The sequence below is a fragment of the Hyperoodon ampullatus genome (genome assembly GCF_949752795.1).
Source record: "Hyperoodon ampullatus genome assembly, chromosome: 2".
NCBI lineage: Eukaryota > Metazoa > Chordata > Mammalia > Artiodactyla > Ziphiidae > Hyperoodon > Hyperoodon ampullatus.
Genome location: NC_136915.1, coordinates 53775252 through 53793451, shown reverse-complemented (window position 1 = coordinate 53793451; position 18200 = coordinate 53775252). Strand labels below are relative to the sequence as shown.

Here is an 18200-nt window from a genome sequence, read left to right as displayed (position 1 = left end):
TTCCCTTGGTTTCTATATCAACCTCTAGTTCATCAATTTCCTTCTACCTTTTGTTCATTCCACTTCATTCTTTTCCTCCTCAGTTCATGCCCTTAATATTGCTGCTTTGCAGGACTCCAATTTTGGCCCTGTTCTTTTATCACTTGAGCCTCCCCTGGATGGCTATTCAAATCCAGGAGTTTCACCTACACTTGATCTTGTTCCCAATTATCCATATCAGGATAGACCTCAACACTAGTCCCCAGAGTCATGTATTTAATTAACTCCATTTCACTTTCTTGTCCTATGGATACCTGAACCCTCAACATGTCCCAAACAGAGCTCATCATTTTCCTCTTCAACCTGTTCATGCTCTTATAATCTTATGCCAAAGAATTAATGGTCCCACTATCCATCTAGTTGCCCCATTCAGACACACAGGTCGTCCTCCTACTCCTTCTCACTCCCAGCATGTTATCAGTCACCAATTCCTACAGCTGCTCTAACTCTTAAGTCCAGTCCCTCCCTAATTTGTCCTCGAGTACTTCTTGCTTGAGTTGTTAAATTCTTAATTAACCTTCCATTCTCTAAGTAAATACTCCCATAATCTATTTTGCAGACAACTGCAAGAATACAAAATTGTATAGATATAAAAGGAATTATATATATGGTACAATTTTAAGTATGTGAAATTCTCACAGCAATTGTTTTGTATGGTGGGTTTTATTCATAATATTTCCTTACATTTTCCAAATGTTCCACCGTAATCATGCCCGGTTGTTTTCGTTTTGTTTTGTTTTTTAAACATCTTTATTGGAGTATAATTGCTTTACAATGCTTTTTTTTTTAATAGAAGCAAAAAGAAAGCTATTTTATAATGCAAAAACAAAGAGAAATAATATCATACCATGCATCAGTGGCATGTCTTGAAGACAACATTCCTATGTATGCTGAGGCCTTGGAAACAGCTAGAGCCCTGGGGAGTTGGTATAGAGGCAAGTCTTCTTGCTCCCTTGTTTGAGCCACAGCAGGAAGTTCAACAAGCAAGCCAGGACCTTGAACATCATTTGGAATCATCATGCCTAAAGAGTTAACCCAGATGATAGTGAGCACACGATATACTCATTCATTCTTCATTAATTCAATAAATAGTGATGGATATCTACTACAGGCAGGCCCCTTCCAGATAGAAGACTTATTTATACTAAACTAAATAAGTAAAACATTTAATATGTCAGATGGTGACAGTTCTATGGTAAAAAAAATTCTGCAGGGAAGGGGGATAGGGGTTGCTCAGTGAAAGAGGGTTACAATTTTAAGCATGGTCTCACTGAAAAGATGTTATTTTAGCAATATGAATCTTTTATCAAAAGAATCCCCCTTATAAGTCAGAAAGAGAAAGACAAATACTATATGATATCACTTACATGTGGAATCTAAAAAATACAACAAACTAGTGAATAAAACAAAAAAGAAACAGACTTACAGATACAGAGAACAATCTAGTGGTTACCAGTGGGGAGAGGGAAGTGGGGAAGGGTAATATAGGGGAAGGGAGAAAAAAAACTTATTATGGGATTATATGAAATCATGTATGTGAAACGTCTGAAAACCATAAAGCACTGCAGAATTTAAAGAATCTTTCATTCAATTAAAAAAAAAAAGAAGAAGAATCCCCTCTACGATGGTATTCTTACCTTACTACAAATTTTCCCTTTATCAACCTAGGCTGTCTCAATTACAGGCATACTGATATTTCACTGATTAAAAAAAAAGTAATTCCACAGAATAACAAATAACCAAATAAAAACACTTACATTTTTAAAGGGGCTTTGTTTATAAGTTCCAGGATTCTTTTACATTTGTTACCTTATTTAATTCTCACATTAAACTATGAGTTAGAAAAGATAATAGCAACCATATTTTATAGGTGGGGAATTCCAGGTCAAGAAACTTTTGCTAATTAGAATGAACAAATTTGGACTTCCCTGGAGGTCCAATGGCTAAGACTCCGTGCTTCTACTGCAGGGGGCATGGGTTTGATCCTTGGTCAGAAAACTAAGATCCCGCATGCCACATGGCATGGCCAAAACAAAAAAGAATGTACAAATTTACCTGACACGTCATCTGTGTCATTTTCCCACTTACTGAAAAAAGGAGTAACAAGAGCAGAGCTGTGTATGCAGTCCTACAGCACATGTTTAGAGACCTGCACCCAGACTGGCATAAACCCATTAATTACTCTTAAGATATACCTCAGTATCCATTATATCTCATCCATTATAAATTCCCAGCCAATCTTTCTTCATCTTGTTATACAAATATGATGAATAGTGAATCAAATGCCTCCCTTAAATTCATACATTTATGGTGTATTTTTGAGACTTGGCTTATCAGAAAATTAGAAATGATCACTAAGAGATACAGACACTTTTAAACTTTTCCTATAAGCATCACCTAAACTTTCCATTTCTTCATACTGAACCAATTTTCCAGTAAACTCACTTCTACTTCTGCTTTTTGTCTTGTCTAGACACATTGGAATCAGGATCTAATCAGCAGAGAGTCTGAAGAGGGGGTGAAAGTAACTGTAATGCTCAGGTGGTATTAAAGGAAGTCTCCGGTACCTCAGACATGCTTCACTCCCATCCCCTGGGCCTACATTCCTGCACGCAGTCAAATCCATACCAGTGCCGCCCTGCTCTAGCTTTGCCTGTGTCTACCTTCTCCCCCTTGAGAAGGGGCCAGGGATGGGATGGAAATTCTGGCACGAATGACCTAAAACAGGAGTTGAAAAAACAGAAAACCGGCTCTATTTGCAGAGCTATTTCCCATCCAGCTATGCTGGTAAAGTAGCCTATTAAATTGTGGCACTGGGTTTCATAGGTTGCTTCAGTTTCTTTACAACTTTTCATTACCTGCTCCACACAAGGCTGCCCATACCCTTTGCCCACTCCTCCTCCACAGACACCTTGGCAGTGCTCAGGTACACATCTCTCCTCTCTCACTGTGCTTGACATAGGCAGACTTACAGAGCTGTTCATCAAGTGCACCACGGTACCTGGGAGCCCATAAAATAAATCGCATCCTTCGGGGCCTATGCAGTTGTTAGGTAACAGCCACGACAGAAGCACACAGGTTAGGAAGACAGGGAAGGTTACTTATTTATTTTTTTTAATATTTATTTATTTATTTGACTACATCGGGTCTTAGTTGCGGGATCTTCATTGCGGTATGCGCAACCTTTCATTGCGGCACACAGGCTCCTTTCTAGTTATGGTGCACGGGTTCCTTTCTAGTTGTGGTGTGCGGGCTCTAGAGTGTGCAGGCTTAGTTGCCTCGCGGCATATGAGATCTTAGTTCCCCAACCAGGGATCGAACCTGCAACCCCTGCTTTGGAAAGCAGATTCTTAACCACTGGACCACGAGAGAAGTCCCCAGGGAAGTTTAAAAAAAAGGTTCCTAGATAAATGGAAGTTAAAGCTTATAGGAGAGAAATGGGGGAAATTTCCAAAAGGTTTATACTTAGTGAGGTGCACGAATAGAAAGATAAACAAAATAAAGGCAAGAAGAATCCAAGTAGAGAAGAGAGGGCGTTTCTGCACAACTTAGCAACTGGAAAAAAAAAAAAAAAGCAGGGAATCGGTATGCTGTTAAATCACCACACAGGAGCAGCACATCACCTTCTCATTCAAGAAATATTTCTTGAGCACCCACTATGGTAACATAATCAGGTATAAGCCTTGCCCTCCAGAAGCTTATGGTAATAGGCATGCAAATACGCAAGTGTGCCTGACTCTGCGTGCAATGATAGAAATTCATCCAGGTTCACTGGAGGCCCACTCCAGGCTAGACCAAAGACTGGGGAACAGAACTACTTTCTGTCTGAAATCTTCTGAAATCTCTTAACACTAAATGTATTACTGATTTGACATTTATCTTGCATGCTTTACATTATTAATTATGCTAATTTCTAGGTTTAGTTTCACAGCCCGTGAAGAGCATAGGCTCTTTGAGGAAACCTACTTTTAGATTAAGTACAGGGTCAAAAATAGCCCTTTACACATAGGTTCTCAAAAATAATTTTTAATGTAACTGCTCATAAGTAAATCTAAAATTGTCTGTTACTAACAGAGTGGTCAAAGGGCTACAGATTTGAAAGAGGCCCCACAGAACACTTAGCCCAATTCCATCATTTTACAGCTGAAGAAGTGGAGGGGCTTGGAGAAGCGGGCGGCTTGCCTGGTGACACAGCAGGTTAATGGCTTAGTGCTGAGGGGCCTGGGACTGAAATTATACTGACTCTGTACCAATAATTTCTTAGTCCATCCATGGTTAGCACTAACCCAAGTACTCACACCTGCCACACAGCATTCTGGCAGCTCTCAAAAATTTTTCCAAAAAGCATGTGGTTATGAACACTCTTCTAGTGAGGACAGGCCTAAGGTATACAAGCATAGCTTAATTCCTAAAGCTATAATCTCCAAAAATAAATTCCCAGGGCCTTGTCAGATATTAGATTAAGGCAGTATGGTGGGTTGAATGATGGTCCACCTAAAATATATATATATATATCCCTGCCACAGAACCTATAAATGAGAACTTATATGGAAAAAAGGGCTTTGCAGATGTAATTAAATTAAGTGTCTTGAAACGAGACCATCCTGGATTATCCAAGTGGGCCCTAAATCCAACAGCAGGTGTCCTTGTAAGAGAGAGAAGAAGAGAAGACATGGATAGGGAGAAGAGGAGAGGGCCACGTGAGGACGGAGGCAGAGATTAGAATGATGCAGCCGCGAGCCGAAGGACGCTGGAGCCACCTGAAGCTGGACAAGGAAAAGAACGGATTCTTCCCTAGAGCTCTCAGAAGGAGCACAGCATCTTAATTTAGGACTTCTGGACTCCAGAACAGTGAGAGAATTAACTTCTGCTGTTTTAAGCCACCAAGTTTGTGGCTCTTTGTTACAACAGCCCTAGGAAACTCATACAGGCAGCAGAAGGCAGAGGAAATAACTTTGGAGTCACGTAGATGATACCCAGAGCAGGGCTCAGAGGAAGACTGGATCATCCCATGAGGACAAAATCCCTTTCCCTATCTTTTTCCCAACTCCACTGCCCTTCCTCACAAACACCCACCCCATATTTCTAGTCTATTCCTTTCAATCCTGACAGTATAAAACAGTGAATGGTTCTCAACCAGGGCAACTTTGTCTCCCAAGGGACATTTGCCAATGTCTGAAGACATTTTGATTTTGATCATGACTGGGAATACCACTGAATCTAGGGTTAGAAGGCAGGGAGGCTGTGAACATCTTTCAACGCAAAGGTAAGCCCTCTACAACAGAATTATCTGGTCCAAATTAGAGCTTATATGGCTATAAAGTATCAACGGTAATCAAACAGATATGGACCATTAATTCATTTATGAATTCATTTGTGCCATAAATCTTCTCTAAGTATTTAATAGTCATAGGATACAGAAATGTGGTGAATTAAAAAAAAAATAGTATACCAGGAGAGTTTTGGTGAAAAATCCCATTTTTCTCCTAGTCACAATCAGTTATACATTATGAAAAATTGAATAGGCTCATTTAATCTTAGATATTCAAAATTGACTATCCTAATTTTCTTTTTAAATTAACTATTCATGATGTGTTCTGACCTGCAGGGAACTGGCAATTGTTATCATCTCATAGATGCTTTCAATCTTTAACCACATTAAGAATTCCATTCTTTAGATTTTTACTTGACAGAATGTTGAATTCATAAAAAACAGTTACATAACTTTTCTATAGCTATCTCTCTCTCTCCTAACAGCATATTACCATACAACACAAGAGCTGCCCACAGAGAAAGACTTTTCCTATAAGTAGAGTCAAAACAGGTGAAGGACAGCATAAATCCTGAACAATGGCTCTATAAATCCCAATGCTATGAAAGAACTTACCAGGCTCACCTAAGGATCTTAATATTACGACATTAAATATTACAGTGTTAGATGAGGAAAGATCATTTTTTAAAGTCAAGTTTTCAAAACTATATAAGAATCAATATGGGAAGAGGCAAGGAGAAGCACTATACTTTTAGGATTCTTTAATGGAAACTAAGTTATTAATGTACCAAAATTGACTGTAATATATGGCTATAAAAATGTTTCATAAATGTTTAAAATATCTCTCTTTATTAATATTTAACAACCCCATTCAACGAGCTAACAGTATCACTTAATAGCATCAGAGATTTTAATATATATTAGTAGAGACTTATTTCAGATTTGGCATAAGGCAGTAGTTTTAGTTTTAATCCATAAAGCTAATAAAAAGCAAAGTGAGGCAGGGAAAATGCAGCTCTCTCAGAAAACAGAATCTGAAAGCTCTAAGTTGAAATATGATTCATGTTATTTTTCCAGATATTTTGAAGCAGATTAATTAATAAGCAGATTTCAATTCAAAACATTATAATGAATGAAAATGTGAGAGTAAAATTCATCATATATACAAATAAAACTGAAAGATTGCAAAATAATGTAATTTGTGTTTATGAGAAACAAAAATCACAAACCTAAATCCAGACTACTTTTCGTTAACGAATTAAGATTTTCCAGATCATCAAATCTGCTTTGTTGACTGTTTCCTTCGGTTGAGGGTATGGAGGATAGGGAATCGATGCCAAAGTTTTCTTTCATCTCAAGAGGAAGAAAAACAGAAATGCATTAGTACTTTATGATAAAATGTGGAACACCATAATGTTGTTCAATCCAGATCATAATGATAGCGGAAAACTGGCCCTGCATACAAGCCTTCTCAAGTAACGGTTTATACTGTGGTAAGCAGTAACAAATGTTAGTAACTTAATATCTGTAAGAGTACAGGCTAGTAAAATCTGTTTTTTCCAAACACTGGATTTTTTACCAAAAAAAAAAATTGTTTTATAAACATTAATAAGTAGATTTAAATAAACATTCACCAAGGCAGAGGAATAAAAGATCTATCAAGTTAAGCAAGGTCAATGGTTGATACTCATTATGTCCTGGATCATGATGGATCACAACTTAAATAGCTTCATTGCTGATCTGGAAACACCTAGTGAATTTTCATAGTTCTAAGCCTTTGCTATGCCCTCCCTGACACTCTTATCTGCCGAGTGAACAACCTGTTCCCCGAACCTAAAACCTACAGGTAAGCACAGTCAAAAGTTATTACATTTTCCTTGTCTTCCATTTACACACGTCTTTTATGGTTTTCCAAAGTTACAATCTTCCAGAACATACAATTTTCATTGATGTATTTTATTATGATATTTAAAAAACATTTATATGCATGAAATTAAATGACAACATTATGGTCACCGTAGGCATTTACCTTAACTTGTTTAAGGTGAATAACACTATGTTATCCTCTATTGTTGGAAATTTAGGTTGTTCGAAACAAAAAAAATGAATTATATTTTTTACAACAGTCCATGTTTTTTCATGGTTATACTGGTCATACTTCAATGATAAGAAAAGGACCTCTCATAAACTGATGTACCAAATACTGTTAGATTTTATCAAATAGATTATGAATATAATTGAGTATATAACTGTATCAGATACCCAAAGGAGGCTACAGTACATAGAATTCAACTCAAATATTAAAAAGAGGTGAGAAAGGAAATATGACTACTTAGTTGCCTAGAATAAAATAAGAACTTATTAGAGAAGGGTGTCAGGAGGAGGTGGCAGCCACTGAGTACTTAAAAAGAAGAAATTTTACAACAATTTTTGAACTGTCTGGATTTTTTTTTAAAGTAAATGGCAATTATGTAACTGAGGAATAAGAATTGATGCCTAAATCTGAGATTTCAATACAGTGGGTATGAAAGGTTAAATCTTTAGAAAAATCAATTCAGTTTTTTTCTAAATAGAGAAGAAAATAAAAACACAAAATTATTCTCAGGTAACTAATCCTCAGGCAAAAAGAATCAGATATTTTAAAAAAGGGCAAAGGACTTAGACATTTCTCCAAAGGATATTTGAAGATCGCCAATAAGCATATGAAAAGCGGCTCAAGGTCACTAACAGAGAAATACAAATCAAAACCACAGTGAGCTACCACTTCACACCTATTTAAAAAACAGAAAACAACTGTTGGTGAGCATGTGGAGAAATTAGAAAACTTGTGCATTGCCAGCAGAAATGAAAATGGTACAGCTTCTATGGAAAACAGTACAATGATTCCTAAAAGAAATTAAACAGAATTACCATATGATCTTGCAATTTCACTTCTGGGTGGAGAGCACCCAAAATTTGGTTTTTGAACAAATATTTGTATACCAGTGTCCACAGCAGCATTGTTCATAATAGCCAAAGATAGAAACAGCCCAGATGTCCATCAGCTGATGAATAAGTAAACAAAAGGTGGTATGTATACCTTCAGTGGAATGTTATTCAGGCTCAAAAAGTGAGAAAATGCTGACACGCTACATGTATGAACCTTGAAGACATCATGCTAAGTGAAATAAGCCAGACACAAAAGGATAAATATTGTATGATTCCACTTACATGAGGTGCTTTGAGTAGTCAAATTTTTAGAGACAGAAAGTAGAATTGTGGTTGGTTGCCAGAGGAGGAGGGAAGGTGAGAATGAGCAGTTATTGCTTAGTGTGTACAGAGTTTCAATTTGGGAAGATGAAAAAGTTCTGGAGATGGATGGTGGTAATGGTTGTACAATAATGTGAGTGTATTAATGCCACAAGAACTATAAGCCTAAAAATGCTTAAAAGGTCAACTTTATGTAATGTGTATTTTATCACAATTAAAAATAAAGAACCAGATCTATAAATCTTGATGGCTTCACCCTTCAACTAAAATGGAGTAACAGGGTGGTAGAGAATGATAAACTTATAAGTAGTTGGGTTTGCACTCCACAAATATAGCTATATCTGTAACCCCAAATGGATATTACAATGAAGACAGAAGTGATAATGTTCCTCTACCTTTTTGGAGGGCACCCTCTAAATAGAAGAGTATTGGGAATTACATATTTGTAAGGTATTTCACTGTGTTTTTAAAATCCACCCACTCAGGGCTTATTTTGTTAGATAATGAAGTATCGTCACTGGATCCACCATAATGAGAGAAAGGCAAATAAAGATCCAAGCCCATCCTGATCATGTGGGTACAACTGTTACAGGGGATCAGAATATTCCACCCAGAAATATGCCACTTTGGCATAAGGATTATTTTGAACTGAAGAAAAAGAGTGAACTCAGAAAAGCTCCCTATCCTCCCCTGCATCTCAATCACCAGAGACAACTCTAGACTCTTCAGCTCAGAGATGGCACTAAGAGAGATGTACATGACAAACCTTACTAAAACAATCCTTATCTTCCATCAATTCCCCCCATATATTTCCCTTCCCACAGTATGCTGACCCTAAAAGCCTAAATCCCTTTTCCTTTGTCTTGTTACTTCTCTATAAGTTCACTGTTCTTTGTTAAGATGCTGTATAAGCCCAAGTTCTAACCCCTCCCTCCATTGAGTGAATCATCACTGATATATGCATGAGGCAGGTGTTAATAAATGGTTTTTCTTTTCTTAATCTGTCTTTTGTCAGTTTAATTTCCAGGGCCCCAGCCAGAGGAACCTAGGAGGGTAGAGGAAAAAGGGGCTTTCCTCCCATACACTGTCAACACTGCTGGGTGTGGGGAAGGGAGGAAAAGAGCTAATGCCCATATATCCGGGCAAAACTCTAATTCAAAAAGATGCATGAACCCCTATGTTCACAGCAGCACTATTCACAGTAGCCAAGACGTGGAAACAACCTAAATGTCTATCAACAGATGAATGGATAGAGAAGATGTGGCACATATATACAATGGAATGTTAGTCAGCCATAAAAAAGAATGAAATAATGCCATCTGCAGCAACATGGATGGACCTAGAGATGATCATACTAAGTGAACTAGGTCAGAAAGAAAAAGACAAATACCGTATGATATCACTTATATGTGGAATCTAAAATATGACACAAATGAACCTATCTATGAAACAGAAACAGAATCACGGACATAGAGAACAGACTCGTGGTTGTCAAAGGGGAGGGGTTTAGGGGAGAGATGGAGTGGAAGGCTGGGGTTAGCAGACGTAAGCTTTTATATATAGAATGGATAAACAACAAGGTCCTACTGTATAGCACAGAGAACTAGAGTCAATATCTTATGATGATATTTTATATTCTTTTCCATAATGGAAAAGAATATTAAAAAATGTGTATATATATGTATAGCTAATCACTTTGCTATACAGCAGTAATTAACACATTGTAAATCAACTATACTTCAGTAAAAATTAAAAATTAAAAAAAGAGTTAATGCTCAAAGCAAGAACATATAATTATTTAAAGAAGATAAAACACTGTTTAGGTAAGACACATTAGGGCTGAAACAATCTTAATCAATGCCAGTTTAGGGAGCCTATACATGTTACCTCACAGAATAAGAAAGCTGGGAAATTTAACAGTTAGTAATTAAGATGCATGTCCTTCAAACTGTGAGCACTGAATGCTGTTTAAACAAGTTTTATAAAGAGCACTTTGATAAACAATAGAGGCAGTGGTTACACTGTGAAAATCATCAATATAAACTTAGAAGAGGGATTTTTTTTAAAACCAAATATTATGCAAATGATGCTTGAGATCAGAATAAAATTTTGACTGTCAACATGGATTCAAAAATTACTGTATCTGAAACAACCTATATGAAAATGAAGATGGTATAGTTGAAGAACAGTGTTGTAAGATCAAAAAGTAATTCTAGTAATAATATAGATTCTGGCATTAATATGCATTGAAAGAATTTGAATAAAATTCTATCATTAAATGTGAGAACAGGCAAAAAATTTCATATTTTATAGGTTTTAAAATAGGAATCCTTAAGTAAATTTATATAGTAAATATTATTAATATACATTTGACTATTTCATCTATATCCCTACAAGTTTGTATATTAAAATGGGCCTATATTTTAGGTTGCCTTATATTGGGGTAAATAGAAAAATTTATTTTTATGGACGAAAACACCATAACAAGGCAGTATTTATGAATATTCAATAATCTGCAATTACTAACTTGCTTCATATAACTGACTATTCTGTTTGAGGTCAAGCACTTATAGACATAGGAGTGGGACTGGCAGAGGTAGAAAGAACCAATGTCAGTGGCAACATACAAGGTGATTCGATGTCACCTCTTCCCACATTAGTCACATAATCCCAAACATCCGTCTGCTAGTAGACTGCCCAGAGTCCACTACCAGGGGTAATCCTCTGGGGTTCCTTAAATACATAAATACAGCATCTTGCATAGCAGAGGGACCCACAAGCATTTGCAAAAAGGATAAATGTAGGAAGATCTAAGGGAGGCAAGGAAAAAACCCAGCTCTATCTGCCTGTGAGAGAGCAAATGAAGGCTACTTTGCACATCACTGCAGGGAAGTTGCTGACCTCAGTGAGGAGGGCACCGTACTGCACCTGAACACACTGCTATGTACCCCATACAAAAACTTTCTTTTCATTTGCTTGGAAGTTAATTTGGGGAAAGAAATAAACAAACAAAAATAAAACATTAAAAATATCCCTAATGAAAGATTCCAACTGGTGACCAGTTAACTCTAATTTGATTTTTAAAAAAACTTATTGGTGATTTAATAGCGAGGGCAAACCTATTAAAATATAATGCTTTCCTGCCAAGTTGTCAACAGGTAGTATCATAAATGTAAAGATAATCTTCTAGAGTTCAGTGACTTTCTATTTAGTATCATATATAATACAGAGAACAGTGTGGATATGCAAGACACAAACAACAATAAATATTTAATCAATTTTGCCTTGATTTTCCTTGACAAATACATTATGTGAGAAAAACAGAGCTGTGTCTCCGTGAGAGAATTTTTTTTTTAAAAATCACAAATGGCAAAATAACTCTTCCTTGAAATCGGTAATGAGAAGAAAAACATCACTAAAAAAGCAAGGTAAAAAAAATAAAACCCACCATAAAAGCAAGGCAACTACAGTTTATTGACTCCAGCCAGAAGTTACATAATACAGAAATGATGAGGTTTACTTAAAGCAACACACTGTATGGTACATTTTGGAAAAAATGATTAATGATGAAAAGATCCATTGAATTTTGTTCAGGAGGAGTCAGGGAGGATGTGGAAGATGTGTTCTAATCCCTTACCATCTTTTCAGTGCTATAGCCACACTGCTGCATCTCCTGGGAATACATGCTCATCATGGACCTGGCTTCTTGAGGCTCAGGCAGTTCACAATCCTGGTACCACTGTGTACCAAAGTGAAGCTCCTTCATGGATGGAACAGGAGCAGCCTCTTGAATGTGCGATGAGGGATACGATTCCATGGACTGTAAGTGGTTCTGATAGAGCTCATATTCTTCATCAACAAGCATTTCTCTTTCTTCACCCATTTCCTGCAATCTAGGAGCCATAAATTCAAGCATTTCCCAGGCCTCCTTACTATTGTCTATCTCTTTTTGTTGGGACTGGAAAGCCTTTCCCAAATCTAGAAATGGCTCATCCACAAGCTCTTCTTTAAAATAGGGCTCATCTCTAAATCCCTGTGAATAAAAATTGTAAAAAAAAAACTTTAAACTACGTCTGTATTAAAGCTACACCCTACACATTAACTGGAAAATTAACCCCTGACATAACTGCAATGACATTATTATATGACAATGCATGGTTAACCTGACAGCTCTCCATTACAAACGAGAAGAAATATAATCTCACTGCCACACAAGTCTCAACCCTGAAAAGAAACAAACGACACGAGGCAAAAATCTGCCTTTGCCAAGGTGATTGACTAGTCTGAAAGGTTCACTATACATCAACTGCCTTAAAATCTTAGTCAGAAATAGGAATTTTGTTAAATTGCTACATTGAATATTTAACTCCTGCATCTCATATAAAAAATAATACATAGGGGCTTCCCTGGTGGCGCAGTGGTTGAGAGTCCACCTGCTGATGCAGGGGACACGGGTTCGTACCCCGGTCCGGGAAGATCCCACATGCTGCGGAGCGGCTAGGCCTGTGAGCTATGGCCTCTGAGCCTGCGCCTCCGGAGCCTGTGCTCCGCAACGGGAGAGGCCACAACAGTGAGAGGCCCACGTACCGCAAAAAAATAATAATAATAATAATACATAAATATGGATGTACCTCATACTATCACTTAAGAAAGCAAAGACTTAAAAGGTCAGGATTTTCAGGTTTATGTAACTAAAAAGAAATTAATGGTTATTTGAATGTTTACAAAACATTCTCTATAAACTGAAGATATGGGGAATATGTCTCAACTACTTTGAGTATGACTCTTTTATAATATACCACTTAATAGAAATTTATTTTTGCATCTGAATTAATAATATAAAACAAAAGGAATGAATACAGTATGCTCTTCAGTTAATTCATACTTCACTAATCAGAAGAGCAAGTACATAAAACTGAAGCTAGATAGTCATGCATGAGCAGAAACTTTGTTGAGTTCCTAGGTAACGTTTGAGGAATATATGGATCTGCTAAGCCTTTGACCTAACTCCAAGGCACCTTAGGGTGCTGGGCACAATGAGGCCCAATTCCCTCTAAGGGATCAATGACATTTCCTATTTTAAGTCCTATTCATTAAGTATCAATAAATGCAAATTCCTGAAATGAATCTACTCCTTCCCATTGTTTCCTCACTTGCAGCTAGACATCATTGCAGTGACACTTTTAAATTAATATACTATACCAAATACTGTAACCTAGTTATTTCAAAAAAAGAAAAAACTGCATTTAGAAGGCATATTTAAACATGTCACAGAGTTATGAAATTGTAACAAAAATGTTTAAATTAAAAAAATATAATGGACATTACAGGACTACATATCAGCTTTAGACACTGTCAACAAACTATGTAAAGAATATCAAAAGACAGTTGTTGTCAAGTAAAGCAAAACCATACTCTAACTGCAAGAAGCAAAATAAACACAATTCATTTTAAGAATAAAAATGGAAAAGCTTCAAAATATACTTTCTAATATTAAAGCATAAAGTAAGGTTTAACTAAATGACTCTTTTCTTTAGAAAGTATTCAATAAGAAGTTCTGTATAGCTCTTATTCTACAGCATTTTTTTTAATGCAGGTCTATTTTCAAAAATATGTTCTACCCTCAAAATTTTAAGAGTATATTAGTGATATAAAATGAGGTATGTTTGTTCTTTGAAAATGCCTTATACCTGGGCTATGTCATTTATGGAGGCAATGTGATAAAAGAGAGAAAAGATTTCAGTTTTAAAAAAATTAATAGGGACTTCCCTGGTGGTCCAGGGGTTAAGAATCTGCGCTTCCACTGCAGGGGACACAGGTTTGACCCCGGTTGGGGATCTAAGATCCAGCATGTCACACACTGCAGCCAAAAATAAATAAATAAATAAACATCTGCAATTAAAAAAATTAATAAGGGCAGGATTATTTAATTTGTATCTATTTAGCCAAGAAATGAGAGTGAGAACAAGCTTTTGTCTTCTTTATAATAGCAACTGTTTACTTGGGAAATAAATGTACTAAATACCTTGGGTGCTTCAAGTATTAAAGATGAATTTATATCATGAACTGTTCCTGAAATTTCAGTCTTGTCTTCATTATTGTTTGAATGTAAAATATAATTTTCTTCCTCTTTGTCACCTTCCTGAAAATAGAAGCACTTTTAATTTTTAATTATTTTAGCATGACTGAAGAACTATTTTTGTCAACCATGAAACTTTTTTTTTTTGACTTCTAATTGACATATAACATTATATTAGTTTTAAGTGTACAACATAATGATTTGGTAGATGTATATGTTGCAAAATAATCACCACAATAAGTTTAGTTAACAATTCAAATTTCAAATATACAATACAGTGTTGTTAACTATAGTCACCATGCTATACCTTACATCCTTAGGACTTATAACTGCAGATCTGTATCTTTTGACCACCTTCACCTATTTTGCCCACCCCAGCCCCCAGCTCTGGTAACCAAAGAAGTACTTTTGTAATGAAGAAAATATCTTAGTTTCAAACGCTTTTCAGATTAATTCTTATCTTTCCAATAAATGCAAGTACACAATAAAATTTATGTAAATTGTTTTATTAGACCAAATTTTTCTTTAATAACCAAAAAAAGCCATGTTCAGGTCAAAGCTTCTCAAACTTTTTATTCTTTTTAGGTATTCCTTAAAGAAAAAATCACTTTCCCAGGAAGAGACCTTAATATTAAGAAACGCCTAAGTTTATACAGGGTGATACTCAAAATATTTAACAATGGCACAGGGTAGCCACTATCTATCAGAAGAGGGACAATCATCATGGTGCTCACCAGCTCAGCATCAGTCCCAGGTAATAACACAGCTACAATTTATCAAGTCCTAGCTATATATCAAAATCTATGGTAAACACTTTTACGTGCTTTGTCTCAGCTTAATCTTTACAGCAATTTTATTAGGTCAGGATTTTTATATTTACATGAAAATAACATCAAATAGATATATATCTCACAGGCACAGGTTTTAGCACTTTAAATATATCAATTCATTTAATATATTTATTAATATATTAATACATATTCTAAGAAGTAGGTTCTCTTATTAACCTCATTTTACAGATGAGTAACAGGCACAGTAATTTGCTCAAAGGTACATAACTAGTCAGTTACACACCCAGAATGTGAGCCCTGGCTATCTGGCTCTAGAGCCTGTGATCTCAGCTACCATGATTTGTGATCCCAAGTGGGAGCTGGTGAGGTTAAATAACTGGCCCAAGGACACACAGCTTTGCAAATCACAGAACTAAGCAAAATCCCACAGATGTCTGGCTCAAGAACTCCATTGCCAGCTCTGTCCTGTGGGTTCTGAAGATGCAATATACTTTTTAAAGTCAGTTCACTCATTTTTTATCTATGACATCTGAGGTGAGTTTGTAGAAAAGAGAAAGTAAGTCACGTTTCTGGTTAACATGAAACTATACAGATAATAACTTTCTACATAAGACTATAATGCAAGATTATAGAACACCTATATTATATAGATAGTACATATCTATATGGTACAAGACTTAATAAAATAATTCCATTCTCCTGTTAACATATTCATAGTCTTTCTGCTCCAACTTGACTTTGGACCTTCTTATTCATACTCTCCGGTTCTCCTGAGGACTGAGCAAATGCTCAGCAAACATCAAGTGATGAGATAAGTGGCCACCAACTGGACCATGAGAGAGAGAGAGACAGAGAAATAGAGAGACCTCAGAGAAGATCCATGCATCACTATTTACAGCTCACAGACAGTTTTGCTAAAAGAACCCAGATGTTAAAGAAGGAATTACTTAGAAATTTTTAGTGGAATCATCACTAAGTCTTGAAAGTGACCTTCTCTCATTCCTTCACTGGCCTCCTACTCCCCAGCATCCTGGCAGCCTTCTACTCACTGAGGGAAGCCTAGGCAAAGGTCCACCTCACAATTACTGCGTTCCAAAATCCTCTCAGAGCAAGGCTCCAAGGTCCCGAGGTCTGTGCAGCTCTACCTCTGCCAGAAATAGCACAGGAATCCACAGCCAGTTGCTACTAAGTTCTGTTCTTTACACTGCCTGAGACTTCCTTCAATTGCTTCAAAGTAAAGTCACACTGTTTAGGTCCTATAGATCATAAACAGTTGGGACTTTCTCTGGTAACCCAAATAATCAGGCAAATAATCATCAGGGAAAATCTAGACAAAGTTCTTGCCACCTTCCAAAATACCAAGATGAGGTCCCATAAAAATATTAAGTTTCCCCTCCTTAATTTGTCCAAAAGTCAAACTGGGTATCTCATGATATATACTGACTATGGCAACACTCACATACCAAATACACAATATAAAGTCAGGAACTTGACTTAGCTATGTGCTATATTCCATTTCAAAATGTTTAAAGTATCTGATAGGTGTAATATATAGGCATCTTGATGTATAATATATGAAGAATAATAAAGTAATATATGAAGGTCGTGTGAGGTTCCCCAACGCAAAAATACTATGTGTAATACATGACTCTATCTATGTCTATAAATGAACATATGTAACAATATCTATATAGACAGATCTCTATCTATATACCTATTTATCTATATGAACACTTGTAGTGTGCTAATATATTTCACAGAATAAAAGAATTTTAGAGTTAAGAAAGATCTTATGAATTCTCTAGTCTTTTTTAGTCTTTTCAGAAATGAAAAAGTAGGCTCAGAAAAGTGCTGTACCTATGATCGAATTACTGGTATAGTGTTTCTCAAAGTGAAAAAAATCTGCATCAGAACTACGCCAGTGACTCACTGAAGAGGCAGATTCCTGAACAGCACACGAGAATCACTAAATCAGAATCTCCGAGAGTAGGACCGGGGAAGCTGCATTTTAACCATCTCCAAGCTGATTCTTACGTCTATCACATATCATTGATTTTGAGACCCACTGGGCTAACTTCTAGTAAAGTTAGAAACAGGCCCCAGATTTCTTGAAATCCAGTCCAACACTCTACTACAACCATGCTATCTGTTTCAGACATGCGGCATGAAACTAAACTTGTGACAACAAACTGGAATAGGAACATATAGCATTGTGACTAAGAGTACAGGGTCTGAAGCCACTCTGCTGAGTTTATGTTCCAACTCTCCTCCTTACTAGTTATATTACCTTGCATAAGTTACTCAGTTCTGTGACTTGACTAACTCAATACATAGTAGTGGTAATAAGAGGAGTACCTCCTCTTAAAGTTTCTGTGATGACTAAATTAGTGCATGTAAAGAGCTTAAAATACTGAGTGACATATATAAGCACTCAATAATACTTTAATGCCGCTTGAAAATTATCATCAAGTATTTTTTTTACATTGGGGAACCTCAGTAGCACCATAAATAATAATACTTCAGTCAGAAACAGTGATCTAGGGAAGTTTCAGGAAAAAAAAAAAGAAAAAGAAAAAGAAAAAGAAAAAAACAAACAGTGATATGACATAGTACATGAGATTAAACAATAAGATGACTTCAGGATGGCTTGACCATATCGGAGTTTAGATGCTAGGGGTTACAAGGCACACTGATGGTCAGAAAAGCATATTAAAATCTTACTGAGATATGGTTAAATAGATTTCAACTTACCAAGTCATCTCGACATCAT

The 18200-nt window shown here is 36.3% G+C and overlaps 1 protein-coding gene across 1 annotated transcript in view; it reads right to left on the bottom strand.

The window, feature by feature from the left end:
* Positions 1 to 18200, bottom strand: part of PATJ (PATJ crumbs cell polarity complex component) — a gene marked incomplete at its 3' end in the record, with an annotated part of 366093 nt that overhangs the window by 251119 nt on the left and 96774 nt on the right. The window contains exons 19-22 of the mRNA XM_079698741.1: positions 14586 to 14702; positions 12198 to 12593; positions 6541 to 6664; positions 887 to 1061 (exon numbers count right to left, since the gene is read on the bottom strand). Of these exons, the coding sequence (XP_079554867.1) occupies positions 887 to 1061; positions 6541 to 6664; positions 12198 to 12593; positions 14586 to 14702 (812 nt within the window). The remainder of the gene's footprint in view (positions 1 to 886; positions 1062 to 6540; positions 6665 to 12197; positions 12594 to 14585; positions 14703 to 18200) is intronic.